Genomic DNA, 19,708 nt, shown 5'->3' on the forward strand with positions numbered 1-19,708 from the left:
CATAAAAATTTATGGCGTTAAATAAATAAAAAGGTTAAAAAAATAGTGAGAAAATTTACATTTTGCAACCCTTAAATGTCCCAAAAATGCAGCCAGAACTGTCTTGGAGCGGCAGCTCTCACCCCTCCTACTCCGGTTGTTGCTGTGTGTGTCAGTGACTCTATTCTGCTCGACAGCCGGCGAACCAAAAAAGAAACACTCCAAACAAAAGGCGTACTTTTCTTGAATTCACGGAGGTCTCAAATCATGGTAACTGATATATACAAAATGAATACATTTAAAACGTTGTACAATAGTATTTTAAACGTGTGAGTAGCTTCATTAGCGCAAACACAACGGAATGTGATGAAGTCATCATATCCATGAACACCATGAAAAAATTTGCCGAAAACAAAACACACATTTTCCTTTCAAATTCAAAAGACTAACTAAAAACGTACAAAGACGAATGTTAGCCTAGTCTTAGCTGGGAGAGCAACATTGTCGAGGTTATAAATCTAACGGCCACTAAGAACCAAGCTTGAATGAAGCAAAGAAAGGATAGCGTCAAAGATTGCTCATTGCGACAGACGATCTTGCCCTAAGCACAAATGCATGTTCGCTGGACAAGGAGAGTTCTCACTCCCAGTGTTTTTTTAGATGAAACCTTAACACATCAATATTTACATTTTACCTAACTTATCTATTTTGAACTTATGAATTATTTGTCTTTTTAACACAAAGGCATGACATGTAGACTAGACCGATTCCTCAATTTTCTTTGGATCATTGAGACCACACGAGGTGATATCTTACATGGGGCTCCACTCTGATTGAAATTGACCGTCGTGTTTAGTAGGAGTGTGCCATCTTAGGCACCCCATGATTTGGTTCGATTACGATTCAGGGTGCTACGATTCGATTATTGAATGATGATCACGGTATTGACGATGATCACTGTTATCACGATTATCGTTGCATCGTACATTACTAATTAATAAAGTAGCCAAACAAATTTATGTCCTTTATTTATTCAAAATATTCTAATGATTCAACCTGAACAATGGAAACATGCCCATACAATAAGAAGCTGCCCTTAAACTGAATTTTTTCTTTTTTTTTCTTTTAACAAAGTGCAAAAACATAAACCATTTTAAAGGCAGTACTTATTTTTCAACATGCCCATAAAACACACAGCTGACCTTGAGATACTTTTTCACAAGAAGGTAAATGTGCAAAAACATTAGCTGTTTCAAAGGCAGTACTTATTCCTCTCAACAATACAATACAATTTACACTGGTGGAATGAATTCCACATTTTCTGGAAACAAAGTGTCTTTAGAAATAAGACCATAACCAATATACTTTGTTTTCACAGATTTCTGTACTATTTCGCATGTTTGTAGTGTTACCGCTGCACTTAAGCCTGGTCTTAAACGTTCTGCATCTGGATTACTTTATGTACACCACTAAACAACGCACAACTTGACATGGAAATATATGTCAGCAAAGTCGCTAATTAGCATAGCGCTCGGCGCTAACTAGTAACATCTCAAAAACAACAACAATAAAGGCTAAACAGTACAAGAGGGTTCGTGTACTCACCTCTGATAGACGGACACGGGCAAAACTCTAGGGACTTTTTCCACTTAACACGATTTGTGTCTCATACACAAATTTAGTTTCCAGTCTTTTGAAAAGGAGTAAATCTCTTGCTCAGTAACCGGCAGCATCCATCATAACGTTGTGCGTGTGTCTGTTAAAGGTGTCCGGGCAGCTGAAGTGTCATGAATTTCATTCCGCTACGAGCGGCTGTCATAGTTATTAGGGAAAATCATCGTTTTTGAACCTTTATGAATCGTAACCGAATAGTCACGTGTCGAATCGAGATGCATCTAATAATCAATTTTCCATTTTCTAATGATTGAACCAACAGTGGACATTTTTTCACCAAGCTGCTCGGCAATTGCTCCGTAGCCCTTTTCAGCCTTGTGGATGTTTACAATTTTGTCTCTGGTGTCTTTGGACAAATCTTTTGTCTTGCCTATTTTACAAGTTTGAGTCTTACTGATTGTATGGGGTGGACAGGTGTCTTTATGCTGCCATCGAACTTAAACAAGTGCATCTGATTCAGGATAATACATGGGAGTGGAGATGGACTTTTGATATGCAGACTAACAGGTCTTTCAGGGCCAGAATTGTAGCTGATAGACAGGTGTTCAAATACTTATTTGCAGCTGTATCACACAGATAAACTGTTTTAAAAAATCATGCATTGTGATTTCTGGATTTTTAGATTATCTCTCTCACAGTCAGGGGTGAAAGTTGCCGGAACTCCCCGACGTGAAGGTCGGCACGGAGCTAGAAATTGTATCTTTTTTTTGGGGGGGGGGGGCAAAACTACTGCAAATGCAAAGGAAACTGTTTTACAAACACTGATTTTCATTCTAAATTGTATTTTTTTCAATGATTTGCAAAATAAAAATTAACAAAAACAGCTATAACCCCAACCTCCATCTCCTAATTTTTATTTTCCCTCATTTCCTCATACTACATCCCAAATCTCAAATTTAACTACTTAAGAACATAGGATGTATATTAAAATTGAAGTTAATGTGAACATTTACTTTTTGTTGTGTTTTTTAATAATAAAGACATAAGTAACATACATTCAGAAAAAATAAGTACAAATGACTTAAATTATGCAGAGTGAAATGGAATATATTTTGGAGATCGCGCAAACATTTACTTTTTTAATTCATAAGGAAATGAATAGGTAGCCTAACACAAATTAACAAATATAAGCCCAAAGTGCACATTGACAGCCAAGATGTTCTGAGCCTCCCCATCAGAGCAAATAAAAAGAAACACGATAAATAAGCCACCTTAGCTCTTTCCTTGCTCTTAAAGATTAGATCCATTTTCTGTTGCATTGCCCTATTTTTATTTTTTTTTTCAGAAAAATTGCACATCTGAACCAATCAGAGCTAACTATCTCTGGTGATCACATGTCAGTATGTCAGCCAATTGAACGGATAAATTAGTCCAGGCGTTTTGTTTTGCCTCGTGGATTCGTCAGACTCTGATAACTGCAGCAGCTGGGGAAACCTCCATGCCATCCGTGGAATAAAATAAATAATAAATATCGGTGGAAACGGATTACCCTACGCAGCACTTTATTATGCTTGTTGTTAACAGTTGTGTATGTAAATTTGATGTCGGTACATTGTTTTCTTCTTGGAGATGAAATGCATGTGTGGCAGCTTTGTATTTTTCTTTTTTTACATAGCGTTTTGACAGTTGTCGTCATATTTTCGGAATCAAAGCACCGTATACCGGAACAGCGTTCCTGCCCTGAATCTTATACCGGAACTGCGTTCCAGCCCTGAATCTTATAACGGAACTGCGTTCCTGACCGTTCCCGCCCACTTTCACCGCTGCTCACAGTGGACGTGCACCTGCGATGAAAATTTCAGACATGTCTGACTCCTCCATGATTTCTAAGTGGGAGAAAAAGCACAGTGTTCAAATACTTATTTTCTTCACTGTATACTCCAGAGATACATAAAATATAGTATTTATAATTTTTTCCATTACAGGACACCACTTAATATTCAAAAAATTTGCTTTCCCTTAATCAATGCCTCACCATCTGCAGTTAAGTAAACAAATGCCCTCAGCTATTATTTGCAGATATACAGTATTGCGTGCCTGGCATTAGTTAACTGAGACCCTTTATTTCCTGTTGGCGGTTTTTCCACGGAATGCTAAACAATGATGAAAAGGGACATTATGCTAGAAGTTAAATTAAATGAGTTTTTTTTTTCTGGACACATTTATTGGCTTTCAGTGCTGTGCACTACTTTCTTGTTCCATTGGGCTTGCTTGTGAAACAATCTTACAGAAGATTACTTACCGAAGTAACAATGAGCAATTGTGCAAGTGAATCGCGCGTGTGCCAGTGCAGACTAAGAATGTAAACCTGTTGGACTTATCATGAAAGAGAGGGGGGGGGGGGGGGGGGGTCTTTACCTTTGACCTGGAGAGAAAGATTACATTCCCGAAAGCGAGTATGGGCTGGGCCCCCTGAAATAGATGCTGGCCACTGACACTAGCATAGTGTTATCAGCCTTATTGCTTCTTTGTGCAAGTTTTCCTGTTCCGATTTGGAAGGCTTATGTAAGAGATGATAAATGAGCCCTAATACATCAGGTCTCAATCTTAATGGTAAAAGACAAATAAATCAGATCTCAAATATTCCGCCTCATACAAAAAAGGAATGCATCTGACATCGCTTGTGCAAACTTAACCAAAAGTGGTTGTCACGGTTACAGTAACGGTTGACTTTGAGACCAGACAGTCGCAACGGGGTAAACAAAAGTGATCTCACTTGTCACTAGCACGCAAGTTTAATCTTTTAAGGGTCTGGAGTGTGAATGAAGGCAGCTGCAAGACTACTGTGCTTCATTCCACTCACGTCTTGCTTCCTGTCACATTCGCAGACTAAATGACTTATTGTCTCAAAGGGGCTACAGGCAGAGGCATTAAGAAGTACTGAGTGGCTTCAATGAAGTAGTCTGTTTCCCTTGCATGCACAAAACTTCAATGGCAAAGGATCTGCAAGAGGAATTATCATTTGATGACGCATAGCACAATGGGATTGTTGAACCAAGATCATATTATTGTAAAACCTCATTACTGAGTTGAATATTTTGCTTGCTTGCTGTATGAGCAACATAGATAAGCAAAATGTTCCTTGTATTGCGCTTGTGTTCAATTCTGGGACCCGAAGTCCGTATTTGGTAGGCTATTCATTCTACCTGGGGATTTCACTCCATGTACACCCTGCTGTGATGCACTGCCCTGTCTTTGTGGCTGATTTTCACAGCCTGCAATTCGCATTTTGTTTAACTCATTTGCTCCCAGAAACATATAAATACGTTCTATTTTTAATTGTTTCAGTGTCCCAAAGACATATTTATACGTCTTTTACGTTTTGTTTTTTTTCACAAGAGACATCTCTAGGTTCTGATGCAACTTAGCTCCTAAGCACAATGCTGAAAATCCATTTTAAAGCAATAAAACTGGCCACTGGAGGGCAATAGTGCATTCGGTTAGACCCACAACCCGATTCAACGGTACGAACGGCCGGGGCGCCGCCGGAAGACAACCGAATGGACGTCCAGCACGCCAGGCGCGGGAAGTGAAAGCAATAACACAAGTAAATCCCGCGTCACCTTACACGGGAATTTACTAGGATATGTTTGTGAAAGGGGCTTATTTTAGCCACCTCTGAAAATGGCTGAAACTACTCACTTTACTCAATCACACAAGTTGTGAAATTCTTTTATTTTGTTTTTATTTTGTTTATTTTTACTAGACTATGTTGTACTGCCTCTGGTGGACAGTTTGCACATACCAGAAACAAACTGTCATGCACAAACTATTTAGTTCTTTAGGTTCTATTTCAATACGTTTTTACAATATACAGTGGGGCAAATAAGCATTTAGTCAACCATCAATTGTGCAAGTTCTCCTACTTGAAAAGATTAGAGAGGCCTGTAACTGTCAACATGGGTAAACCTCAACCATGAGAGACAGAATGTGGAAAAAGAAAACAGAAAATCACATTGTTTGATTTTTAAAGAATTTATTTTCAAATTAGAGTGTAAAATAAGTATTTGGTCACCTACAAACAAGCAAGATTTCTGGCTGTCAAAGAGGTCTAACTTCTTCTAACTAGGTCTAACGACGCTCCACTCCTTGCCTGTATTAATGGCACCTGTTTTAACTCATTATCGGTATAAAAGACACCTGTCCACAAACTTAGTCACACTCCAAACTCCACTATGGCCAAGACCAAAGAGCTGTCGAAGGACAACAGAGACAAAATTGTAGACCTGCACCAGGCTGGGAACACTGAATCTTCAATGGGTAAAACGCTTGGTGTACAGAAATCAACTGTGGGAGCAATTATTAGAAAATGGAACACATACAAGACCACTGATAATCTCCCTCGATCTGGGGCTCCATGCAAGATCTCACCCCGTGGCGTCAAAATGCTAACAAGAGCGGTGAGCAAAAATCCCAGAACCACACGGAATCGGAACACATGGAACCGGTTCTCTAACAAGAACCGGTTCTCGATTCCCATCCCTGATAATGATAGTGTGATCTACGAATCCTGGGCAACTACTTCGTAGAGCAATTTATTATGAAAAATGGATGCTGTCTAGTAACTTGACACTGGTGCCAACTCTCGAGTGTTTTACTATGGCCAACAGGTCCTGACTCATCTTGTTGTCTCTTTGCTGTCACCTGCTCTTAAACTATTTCACGGTCGTTAAAAAAACATCTCCTTCTTTTGGCTTCATTCATTTTCTCCCTCCCTTCCAGTAAGCTTTTGAAGGGGGGCCCCCTGCCTGCTCCCACGCCCACCCATAGAACACTTCAATGTAGCCATCCTTACAATAACACACAAATACTCTCCAGATCCCCCAAACACATCTTCTCCCCTCTTCTTGTCTCGGCCCATCTACTCCTCCCTCCATTGAGTCCATTAGCCCCCTTCTGTTTTTACACACTCCCCTTATAGTGACATCATGGCATGGATGTATGTCTGCAACTTTTCATTTTAAAGCACCTGCTCTTCATAACTGCACACATATACTTTGTGCTTGCATGAGGGGGCTCTGTTGTTTATGATCAGCAGCAGAAGAATCCTCCAGTTTGAATTGGAGCTGAACATGTTTACATCCCTCAGAAATATTTACAGCCATTAACAACCGCAAGCAGGCAGATTTACACGCTCTAGCTTTAAAGACATCAGGTGACACTTGTATACTGACCTTCAGCTGTCCACGTACTCGTGTTCTCACTTAAAGGTTGAATGTTTGTGTGTACTTGGAGCCGTGCATGCGTGAATAGCATAAAAAGCTTGAATTAATGCCAAACTGCAAACCACAAACCATCCTTGTGATGTCCATTTGTTGCTCACACATCTGGCCGTGGTTTCGGAGCATTGCGGGGTTACCGTTTCAAACAGAGCAATTTGGGACCCACCCTTGAGCACATACATACACCTATTCTTGTTTAACTCATTCACTCCCAGTCATTTTCACCGGTGCAACCCCCTTCAATCTCGGCCGTTTTATTGGATTTTGACTGATTTTGCAAGGCCCACAGAAAATTCTGTTCTATTGCTATATACTGTAAACATGGAACCCACCAAAAGAAAGATTACTCTTCTTTCAGCAGGAAAAAAAAGTTCATAATTTTTTTCCATTCTTTAGAAATCAGCATTAGAAAACAGCTTAGGTTGAGCAATTTTCCAATTTCTAATGAAAAAAAAATGAGAAATTGAGTTTTTTCTAAAAGCATACATTTCAAACATAACTTGGACTTTAACACTTTTTCAACATTTTATGCTTTTGTGACATCCCAAACATCTGAATGTTTTCCTTCTACAAAATAACATAAACAATAAGACATATCGAGCTTTTGATAGCAAAGTAAAAATTTAATTACACATAACTAAACTATTGAACTGAGAAATGACGCTGTTGTGGCTGCGACAGCCGGGGTAAACTTTTCCCTCATTGCCACCTGTATCATCAAGACAAAGACACACCCTCTAGTTGCTTGACAGTGAATTACAGAGCGACGCGTTCCCTTGACGCAGAACTTCAAATGCCCAATGATGACGTAGGGTCTACGCCATCACACCGCCTTTAACGGAACGCAAAACCATAAATCACAGGGTACCCGCGGGTTATTAAAAGTATTAAAAAAGCATTGAATTTAGTTTTCCCATTATTAAAGGTATTAAAAGTTTTAAATTAGCTGTTGTAAGTCTGGAATTTTTCACCGTGGTCTTAATTTTCAAGAACATCTCAGTGCAACCTAAATTATATCCGTGACGAAGGTTTTTTTTTTTTAAATCCATAACGAAGATGACGCATAGAATTTTTACGATGCACTGCACTACAAATCGAAATGCAACTCGTGCGTGCCAAACCACCACAACCGGCAAAATGGAGAATCCGTCCACCTCTGCATCGGGAATGCGTCCGTTTGTCGGTGGAACGAAAACCCTGCAGGCAGAAGTATTTTGGATTCTGAACACCAAAACAGACCACCATTCATATACTTCAAATGAGTCCATTGGTGATCTGTTTCGGATATTACGTCATTTTTGGTCGGCATCAGCTGTCACAATGTTGGTCATATTGCGTTTTGTTCCAGAGGGAGCGTTCCCGATGTCTTAACTGTCTTTTGTAATGAATTTTCAGTTGGTAGAAAAAAAAACGCACATTTTCTTAATGTTTAAATAGTCTACATATTTTTATGACCATTATAAATGCATTTACACAATGAAATAACGCTGGAAAAGTTTGTTAAACATAATGTTGCTCAAATCGTGTTTTTTTTCCGGAGGGAGCATTCCCGACTTCGTAACTGCAGCCAATTTAAGCTAATCAAGACTTTAAGATAGAAGTAAAATCGGGCCTAAAAAGTCCAGCCCGACCCGAACTGGTCCGCGGGTATTAAAGCCCGACCCGCATTTTGTGTGATAACATTTGTGACGATGTCTGCATAAAAGCCTGTCTTTTATAACGAATTCTCAGTTGGCAGAAAAAAAACCGCACATTTTCTTAATGTTTAAATAGACTACATATTTTTATGATCATTATAAATTTATTTACACAACAAAATAACGCTGGAAAAGTTTGTTAAATATAAATAAACAGATGCGGTTTTGCGGTCGCGCAGAGGGGAAGATTAAAAAGGGCGTATAGGCACGCTCTGGCTCTGCAATGACCATACAGTGCCTTCTTTTTTTTAATCCAAATTATTTATTTTATAACAAGTATTCCTGAGTTTATCATTCATACATCGTTAATATATCGTTATTTCAAAAAGTTAGCGAGAAAGAACCCTGGCCCGGCCCGACGTAATAATTGACATTTTAATTTTGGTCATTTTTTCAGTTTAATTTAGCCGTTTCCAGCTTGCTATGTTTATAATTGCGATGTTTGTTTACCGCTTTTCCTCTTACTGGAAGAGGGAGGAAGTTACATCGGCCGCCGCTATGATATTTAAGTCGTCAGCCATCTGCTGTGACCCGGGAATTTAACGCCTTCTTTCACGCACACTGCTTCCCATGTCAGTCGACATGGGAAATTGAATTCACACACAACTGCTGGCACAGTTAAGTCCCGCGATATTCCCGTTGTTTTGGAGTATGTGATAGGGGCTCAAGTTACATCCAGATACTTTAGGTTGCAGTTTATGGGTCATGCGAAGGCAGTGGAGCTGCTTAAACATTTCGGTTTGCCTTTCGAATGCATGTGAATTTCGCCGTTTTAACGCGAGAGTTAGCCATGTTCACTGGGGTCTTGGCAGGTGCACTAGCGGCTAGCCTGTTACAGAAGATGGCTAGTCTGAGTCCTGTCCTCTTTTTGTCCATAATTATTGTGTGCGTGTATGTGTTTAAAACAATTCTGACAGACTTTATAATGTTACTTTAAATGGGTTTTAATTGTATCTTCAATATATGTGCATTCTTTTGTCAAACACACTTAGTAATTGAGGTTAAATTTGATGTTCAGTGCTTTATTTATTTAATATGATTCAATATGATCTAAATAATGGGTGCGAAAAAAGTATTAATTTTCAGTTAAAATGGCATTTAAAAAGGTCTTAAAAGTCTTGAATTTAGATTTATCAATCCTGGGGGGACCCTGAATCAGCCCTTAGTATGGCGTGAATGAATCATGTAGTAATGTAACACACCTTTTATTGTCCTGAAATGCACCATACAAATCCATTGTAGTATTATAATCACTGTGTTCTTAATTAATTTGACTGGCAGGGCTGACAGGCATCATTAATGACTATGTCATTAACCAGGCCAAGCCCTTCTCTTTTAATGTAATTCACACTCAGTGTCACAGATGCTACTGTAGACTCATGGCAAAGTATAATACAGTATAATACCCACAAGTCACATGCATGTTATTGTCTTTGTTTTTTGCAAAATTAATTCGTAGGGATTGGATCATCGGTTTCCATCAGACAGTGAAGAAAATAAGTATTTGAATACCCTGCTATTTTTCAAGATCTCCCACTTAGAAATCATGGAAGGGTCTGAAATTTCCATTGGAGGTGCATTTTTACTGTGAGAGAAACTAAAAAGAAAATCCAGGGATCACAATGTATGATTTTTAAAAACAATTTATTTGTGTGATACAGCTGAAAATAAGTATTTCAAAACCTAACAAAACGAATGTTAATACAGTGCCTTGCAAAAGTATTCGGCCCCCTTGAACCTTGCAACCTTTCGCCACATTTCAGGCTTCAAACATAAAGATATAAAATTTTAATTTTTTGTCAAGAATCAACAACAAGTGGGACACAATCGTGAAGTGGAACAACATTTATTGGATAATTTAAACTTTTTTAACAAATAAAAAACTGAAAAGTGGGACGTGCAATATTATTCGGCCCCCTTGCGTTAATACTTTGTAGCGCCACCTTTTGCTCCAATTACAGCTGCAAGTCGCTTGGGGTATGTTTCTATCAGTTTTGCACATCGAGAGACTGACATTCTTGTCCATTCTTCCTTGCAAAACAGCTCGAGCTCAGTGAGGTTGGATGGAGAGTGTTTGTGAACAGCAGTCTTCAGCTCTTTCCACAGATTCTCGATTGGATTCAGGTCTGGACTTTGACTTGGCCATTCTAACACCTGGATACGTTTATTTTTGAACCATTCCATTGTAGATTTGGCTTTATGTTTTGGATCATTGTCCTGTTGGAAGATAAATCTCCGTCCCAGTCTCAGGTCTTGTGCAGATACCAACAGGTTTTCTTCCAGAATGTTCCTGTATTTGGCTGCATCCATCTTCCTGTCAATTTGAACCATCTTCCCTGTCCCTGCTGAAGAAAAGCAGGCCCAAACCATGATGCTGCCACCACCATGTTTGACAGTGGGGATGGTGTGTTCAGGGTGATGAGCTGTGTTGCTTTTACGCCAAACATATTGTTTTGCATTGTGGCCAAAAAGTTCAATTTTGGTTTCATCTGACCAGAGCACCTTCTTCCACATGTTTGGTGTGTCTCCCAGGTGGCTTGTGGCAAACTTTAAACGAAACTTTTTTATGGATATCTTTGAGAAATGGCTTTCTTCTTGCCACTCTTCCATAAAGGCCAGATTTGTGCAGTGTACGACTGATTGTTGTCCTATGGACAGACTCTCCCACCTCAGCTGTAGATCTCTGCAGTTCATCCAGAGTGATCATGGGCCTCTTGGCTGCATCTCTGATCAGTTTTCTCCTTGTTTGAGAAGAAAGTTTGGAAGGACGGCCGGGTCTTGGTAGATTTGCAATGGTCTGATGCTCCTTCCATTTCAATATGATGGCTTGCACAGTGCTCCTTGAGATGTTTAAAGCTCGGGAAATCTTTTTGTATCCAAAGCATCTCCACAACAGTATCTCGGACCTGCCTGGTGTGTTCCTTGGTTTTCATAATGCTCTCTGCACTTTAAACAGAAACCTGAGACTATCACAGAGCAGGTGCATTTATACGGAGACTTGATTACACACAGGTGGATTCTATTTATCATCATCGGTCATTTAGGACAACATTGGATCATTCAGAGATCCTCACTGAACTTCTGGAGTGGGTTTGCTGCACTGAAAGTAAAGGGGCCGAATAATATTGCACGCCCCACTTTTCAGTTTTTTATTTGTTAAAAAAGTTTGAATTATCCAATAAATGTTGTTCCACTTCACGATTGTGTCCCACTTGTTGTTGATTCTTGACAAAAAAATTAAATTTCATATCTTTGTTTGAAGCCTGAAATGTGGCGAAAGGTTGCAAGATTCAAGGGGGCCGAATACTTTTGCAAGGCACTGTATTTGGTACTGTAGCCTTTGTTTGCAATTACAGATGTCAAACGTTTCTTGTAGTTTTTCACCAGGTTTGCTCACACTGCAGGAGGGATCTTGGCCCACTCCTCCGCACAGATCTTCTTTAGATCAGTCATGTTTCTGGTTGTTCCCCAAAATCGCACAAAACAGGGCCCCAGTCATCCTGTCTTTAATTCAGTGCATTCGTCCTGTCCCATGCGCCAAAAAACATCCCCAAAGCATGATGCTACCACTCCAAGCTCCACAGTAGGGATGGTAGGGATGGTGTTCTTGGGATAGTATTCATCATTCTTCTTCCTCCAAGCACGATTAGGGGAATTACGACCAAAAAGTTCTATTTTGCTGTCATTTGACCACAAAACATGCTCTCATGACTCCTCTGCATCATCTAAATGGTCATCGGCAAACTTAAGACAGGACTTGACATGTGCTGGTTTAAGCAGGGGAACTTTCCGTGCCATGCATGATTTCAAACAATGACGTCTTAGTGTATTACCAACAGTATCCTTGGAAATGGTGGTCCCAGCTCTTTTCTGGTCATTGACCAACTCCTGTCATGTAGCTCGGGGCTGAGTCCTCACCTTTCTTAGGATCAATGAGACCCCACGAGGTGATAACTTACATGGGGCACCACTCCGATTGAGATTGACAATCATGTTTAGCTTCTTCCATTTTCTAATGATTTTTCCAACAGTCTATCTTTTGTCACCAAGCAGCTTTGCAATTGCTTTATAGGCCTTGTGGGGGTGTACAATTTTGTCTCTGGTGTGTTTGGGGAGCTCTTTGGTCTTGGCCATGTTACAAGTTTGAGCCTTACTGATTGTATGGGGTGGACGGGTGTCTTTATGCTGCTGTTGACCTCAAACAAGTGCATCTGGTTCAGGATAATACATGGAGTGGAGGTGGACTAACAGGTCTTTCAGGGTCAGAATTCTAGTGTCCAAATACTTACGTATTTGTAGCTGTATCACACAAATAAATTGTTTTAAAAAATCATGCATTATGATATCGGGATTTTTCTTTTTAGGTTATCTCTCACAGTGGACATGCACCTATGATGAAAATTTCAGACTCCTCCATTATTTCTAAGTGGGAGAACTTGCAAAATAGCAGGGTGTTCAAATAATTATTTTCTTCACTGTATTTGATGTAATGTTAGAACTAGGTCTGTCAAATGATTAAAATTTTTAAGTTAATTACAGCTTAAAAATTAATTAATCGTGATTAATCTATAAAAATCCATTTTTCTCTAAATTATTGTTGGAATGGAAAGATAAGACACAAGACGGATATATACATTCAACATACGGTACATAAGTACTGTATTTGTTATAACGATAAATCAACAAGATGGCATTAACATTATTAACATTCTGTTAAAGCGATCCATGGATAGAAAGTCTTGTAGTTCTTAAAAGATAAATGTTAATACAAGTTATAGAAACTTCATATCAAAACCCCTCTTAATGTTTTCGTTTTAATAAAATTTGTAAAATTTTCAATCAAAAAATAATTTAGTAGCTCGCCATTGTTGATGTCAATAATTACACAATGCTCATGTGGTGCTGAAACCCATAAAATCAGTCGCATCCAAGCGCCAGCAGAGGGCGACAAAACACTGAAAAACACAAGTAAAAAGTGGACATTACTCTTTGCTGTCATTTTAATCTGTTTGAGCGGGGAATGTGCGTTAAATGTGTCAAATATTTTAACGTGATTAATTTAAAAAATTAATTACCGCCCGTTAACGCGATAATTTTGACAGCCGTAGTTAGAACCACATATACAAATCTATTTTACATTAATGGGTCACATTTGTATCAAATGCATTTTGTGAACCATACATATAAACATAGTACAAGCACATCTCTGCTTTTTTTTTTTTTTTTTTTTGTAGTATTTATGAGTAAGAGTTGGAGACATGTTGGTAACATCTTAAACACACACACCCAACCAACCAAATCCGTCCATTTCTCTGTCCCATTGTGGGAATAAAGTTGTAGATCTACTATGTAGGAATGGCCAATAGATACGCACACACACACAGGTGGTCGAAGTGTGAAAATGATCAAAACCAGTGTCTATAAATTGACTTTTTAATGGTTGGTCTGTTACAAATTGTCGCAAATGCAATTACACATGGGAACTGACCATCCCACATGTGTGTGTGTTGATTGATCCATCGCTCTTGGATCCACATATGAGTTTTGAGGCAGCGTCCAGCTGTTAGTGACAGCTGTGTGACTTGAGAGAAGTGAAAAGAAAAAGCGAGGTGAAGGACAAGGAGATTGTGGAGCTCTAAGATGTGAAATTATACTAAATCAGAGATTTACCCGTGTGAATGTGTGTGCGTGCACATGTGTTGTACAGGAGTTACAGTAAAATATGGTACAGAATTCCCAAGGCAGGACAATTGCGTTTGTGATTGATGGATCCTTAGTTTTCACAGATGTTTACAAAAAAGCGAACTAGCAGGATTTCAATGAATTTAGGGAGGAGTGAAGGCTAAATGGAGGATAAACAAATCTTGTTCAGGACCTATTTGAAAACCATGGACAATAAATTGCTATCCATATACAGTAAATTTAAAAGAAAAGTGAGAAAGTTTGTTTGTACCAGTCAAATACTGTGTACTTGTTACTGTGAGAGTGTTTTAAAAAATTATGGTTTAAAAAACAATGAAAGGAGTTTGAGCTGCAGCTATCTGTCGCTATTTTGGTAGGTAGAACATCACTGCCTGTACAGTCAGGATAGAATCTCTTTGGTGAAGCCAAAATCCTTCTGAGAAACCAAAGTAAAACTTTTTAGTAAAACGGCTCACTGTACACTTGATTGAAGATTAAATGAGGCCTACAAAGAAAAAAACATGGTCTCAACGATTAATCATGGAGGAGGGACAAATCAAATCAAATTTATTTCTATTGCCATTTACAAAAACCGGAAAGTTCCTCAAAGTGCTTTACAACAATGATAAATATAGTTCATGATAAATAAATACATTGAAAAAAAAAAAAAAAAAAAAAAACCAAAAACAACGCATCGCCCAAAAAGTCAAAACAGCAAATAAAACAGATAAAATCCGAAAACATTAAAACCCTTAAGGAAAACAAAACCCTTAAGAAATAAAACAAGGCTACCCTAGTCTGGAGGAAAGGTGAGTCTAAAAATTGTGGGTCTTTAACCGCGATTTTAAAGGGAACCTCGGACTTAAAGACTTATAGGCTCTTATAAACCACAATTGTTCTCTTTACTAAAGCACGTTATTAGAAACATAAAATATTGCCATTGATTTAAAAATCCATCATATTTAGTACATGTTTAGACCTGTGGAGGGCGCCTTATTTTATGTGCGCAATGGACGCTCTGGATGATGACGTAGTTTGTCACTGGCACTAGATGAACACTAGCGGGTACTGCAATACCTTCTACGCGGCGAGACATCTAACACATGCACACATCGGTTAAAAGCTGTGAGTACTTACTATTTGTGTTTTTATTCAGCCTTATTAACTTTTCATTGGCTGAAAACACTTTTTGCATGTGTTTCCCTCTCATACTTTTAAGCATTGTGTTTTCTTGTGGTAGCTTTAAAGCAGATTATTGATCTGTTGACCACATTAGTCACGTAGCATATTTAAACCACCCTTATTTGATATCACTACATTTAAGAATTTTTTCAAGGCATCTTTAGTATGTTCTGTCTGTATGCATCTGAAAAAAACAAGCTGAAAGCGCACGGTAGTACTTTTGGTGTCAAATTCGCCTCTTGTAGCACGTTTCGCTGGTGTAGCACATTTTGGCAGAACTGTTAGACTGTTTTTTTCTGACTCTCGTCTCGTCTCATCCCGTCTTTTCTGTTAATTTTGCTTTTGCTGCTTACTTTGTGAAATATCAACTGTGCTGTCATGCCCATTAATGTTCCTTTCAGGTTCAAATGGAAAAGGTTGAGCTGATAACATGTTTATGTTGCTAAAGTCAAACTCTGGAAGCCCGGCAGTGTAACCATGTGATGTCACCCCCCTGCGACGTCAACAACAATGGCGAACTAATAGTTGAACTAATTTTACTCATTGTATAAAAACAAGAACATCAAGAGGGGTTTCAATTAGGGCTGTCAAAATTATCGTGTTAACGGGCGGTAATTAATTTTTTAAATTAATCACATTATAAATATTTGACGCATTTAACGCACATGCCCCGCTCAAACAATTAAAATGACAGCACAGTGTCATGTCCACTTGTTTCTTGTGTTTTTTGGTGTTTTGTTGCCTTCTGCTGGCACTTGGGTGCGACTGATTTTTTGGCTTTCAGAACCTTTAGTGAGCATGTTGTAATTATTGACATCAACAATGGCGAGCAACTAGTTTATTTTTTGATTGAAAATTTTACAAATTTTAATAAAACGAAAACATTAAGAGGGGTTTTAATATAAAATTTCTATAACTTGTACTAACATTTATCTTTTAAGAACTAAAAGTCTTTCTATCCATGGATTGTTTTAAGACAATGTTAATATTGTTAATGCCATCTTGTTGATTTATTGTTTTATAAACAAATGCAGTACTTATGTACCGTATGTTGAATGTATATATTCGTCTTGTGTCTTATCTTTCCATTCCAACAATAATTTACAGAAAAATATGGCATATTTTATAGATGGTTTGAATTGCGATTAATTACGATTAATTTTTAAGCTGTAATTAACTCGATAAAAAAATTTAATCGTTTGACAGCCCTAGTTTCAATATAAAAATATTTTCACCCATAATAACGTTTATCTTTTAAGAACTACAAGTCTTGCTATCCCTGGATCCCTTTAAAAGGCCAAGATTTTTAATGGTGCGGATTTCAGGGGGCAGGCTATTCCATAACCTGGGGCCAGCAACCGCAAAAGATCGATCACCCCACTGTTTAAGTCTCGACTTTGGAACTTGCAGAAGAAGCTGGCCGGTAGAACGAAGAGCCCTGCCAGAGTTAACGAGGCTTCAAATCTCTGACAAATATGAAGGAGCCTGGCCATTAATAGAATTAAAAACAAACAGTAAAAGTTTGAAATCAATTCTAAAATGAACTGGAAGTCAGTGGAGTGATGATATCACGGGGTAATATCTGCACGTCTGGGTGTACCTGTTAAAAATCAAGCAGCACCATTTTGAACAAGTTGCAGATGAGAAATATAGGACTTGGGAAGACCAAAATAAAGTGCATTGCAGTAGTCCAGTCTTGTGCTTATAAAGGCATGAATTGCATGTTCAAGGTCGTGGCGACGAAGAAAATGCTTCACTGGAGTCACTGATGTGTTGGGGTTGCTTTGCTAGTTCTGCTACTGGATACCTTGATTTTCAGCATTACATCATGAAAAATGGAGACAGCTGAAGAATTACGCTAGCAAAATAGAATAGAATAGCCCTTTATTGTCATTATACAGTTATACAATGAAAATTGTGGAGCATCTCCCTTTACAGTGAAGGATAGAAAATCTCAAAAGTGACCTGCAAGTATAAAAGTATGAAATCTAAATAAATATAAATATAAAATGTAGGTGTGTGACAAAATATCGAAATGGTGATATATCGTGATACGTTGTATCCCAATAGGTTATCGATATGCTCCTGTCAAGAATCGAGATAACGTTTTAAAAAGGTGTCAATTTTTTAGCTTCCATTGATGGTGCTTGACGCCCAATCCATTTAGACTGGGAACGCTCGTTCATTCAAAACCAGAGCATTCACAGGCATTCAGTCCGATTTTTTGGGGGCATTTACAGGTCACTTGCTGTTCATTTTAGGGCATTTACAGGTCATATCCTGTTGAGTTTGAGTCCTTGCCTATTCATTTGGGTGATTCCCAGGTCACTTCCTGTTCTATAACGCAAAATAAAAAGGAAGTGACCCATGAAATACCCCAAAATCAACAGGAAGTAACTGAAAATCAACAGGTAAATGACCTTAAATGGCCCAAAATTACCTCATTGCCTGGCATTGGCTGCCACTGACGGCCATAGACGTTCAATTCGTTTGAAGTGGGAGGGATGGCAGCGAATGAACGAATGTTCATTCGCTGCCACCCTCCCATTTCAAATGGATTGGACGTCTACTAGTGATAAACTCATTCCAATTCACAGCAGAAGCTTGTTTTTCTGTTTATTAGTATTTTGTGGAATATCCTAGATGATTTCCTGACCAATGTATCCATAATCGTTGTATCGTCAGATCGTTGTCGTGAGCTTTGTATCGCAAATCATATGGTATCGTGAGGTACCAAGAGGTTCCCACTCCTAATAAAATGTGTATGAGATAGTCCTATGTTCAAGCAGTGCAAATAATTGAAGTAGCAAACGTTTGACAGTGAAGGCACTGAATATTGCACGTAGTAAGTATTGCACATAGAATATTACATGTAAATGAATATTGGACATTGGGTGATGTAGTGTTACATATGGCAGTTTAGGGTGGAGTTGGCTTTGGCAAATAAACTGTTCCTCAGTCTGTTTGTGAAAAAATTGAAATAACCCAGATGTTCAAAAAGTATCCACACAAATAATAAGCTCAAGACACTGTTCATTTTATCCATTCTATTCCAGGACCTCTGTATGGACTGACCACATTAAATATTTTTCCATTGCTTTTTTTGTGTGTTTTTCCAATGCATATACGTAAAAAAAAAAAAGAGGTAGCAATTTTGGCCCATGTCGCGATCTTAAGTACCGTTGCAAACACATCGAATCTAAACACTTTCCAAATAAAACCATAACCTGTGTTCAACATAGAGTAATAAAATCTCTGGATTACTAGACAAATGTCTATAAATTCAATGTAACTGCCCTGTGGGATTTAATGTTGGTATTCACCCGATAGTGGATGAAATGACAACCTTCATACGTGACACTTGTTTAAATACACTGCAGTGTTTGGGGCTCGAGGAGGAAAAACTAAAGTCTGCTGTTGAAATTCAGGTGGACTATGCTTTAATGTGGTGCGCGCACACATGCACACACACGTGTTGTTGTAGTGGCTCACATTTTGCGGTGGTGCTCTGAAAGCCAAGATGGATTTATGTGTGCGGCCTCTTCCAGAAAATCTATTCCTTCCATATGGCAGAGTGCTTGCTGGCTGCCAAATGCAGCGCACAGACTGAGTGTGTGTTTGTGCTCCCTAGGTGATTCCCCTCTTTTTGTTATTAGCGGCGCTCTCCCCTCCTATGATTTGCAAAATTGCCTCTCTCAGGACCCAATGTTAAATACACGACCGAGTGATTGTTTGAACAATTTTGTTCTTTCAGGTGTGCGCCGGTGCCACGCTGGATTCCAGAGCCGAGCAATGCGCCGCTTTTAACGTCAAGGAGTTTATGGATCGACTCTACAACTGGGAACCTTTCACTGAGGGTGAGGGCAGCGTTAACAGGCTCCTCTTCAGACTGCGTGTTGAAGTGGATTCAATGATGAGAAGTGAAGCCCAACTATAATTCCCGTAGTTTTGCAGACTATCAATTAAGAAGTCATCTGTCAACTATCAATGAAATATAAGATGCACCAGCCTCCCCAAATATGCACTAAGAAGAGGGGGAAAAAATCATACTGTGTCACATTTTTGGGCGGAACTTTATTTCATCAAAGACGAAAAAGAATTTTACGTACCGTATTGGCCCGAATATAAGACGGTGTTTTTTGCATTGAAATAAGACTGAAAAAGTGGGGTCGTCTTATATTCGCGGTCCAGACATTATACCCATTCACGACGCTAGATGGCGCCAGATATCATTGAAGCGCTGTTCTGTCATGACAGATCTCAGCTATTCTC

General features: G+C 38.8%; 1 protein-coding gene across 2 annotated transcripts in view; it reads left to right on the top strand.

The window, feature by feature from the left end:
* adamtsl4 (ADAMTS-like 4) overlaps window positions 1–19,708 on the top strand; it is a 164,142-nt gene that overhangs the window by 85,567 nt on the left and 58,867 nt on the right. For both annotated transcript variants that reach the window (XM_057834063.1, XM_057834062.1), the window contains exon 5: window positions 19,191–19,293. In XM_057834063.1, the coding sequence (XP_057690046.1) occupies window positions 19,191–19,293 (103 nt within the window). The remainder of the gene's footprint in view (window positions 1–19,190; window positions 19,294–19,708) is intronic.

The sequence above is a fragment of the Corythoichthys intestinalis genome, chromosome 4 (genome assembly GCF_030265065.1).
Source record: "Corythoichthys intestinalis isolate RoL2023-P3 chromosome 4, ASM3026506v1, whole genome shotgun sequence".
NCBI classification, from domain to species: Eukaryota; Metazoa; Chordata; class Actinopteri; order Syngnathiformes; family Syngnathidae; genus Corythoichthys; species Corythoichthys intestinalis.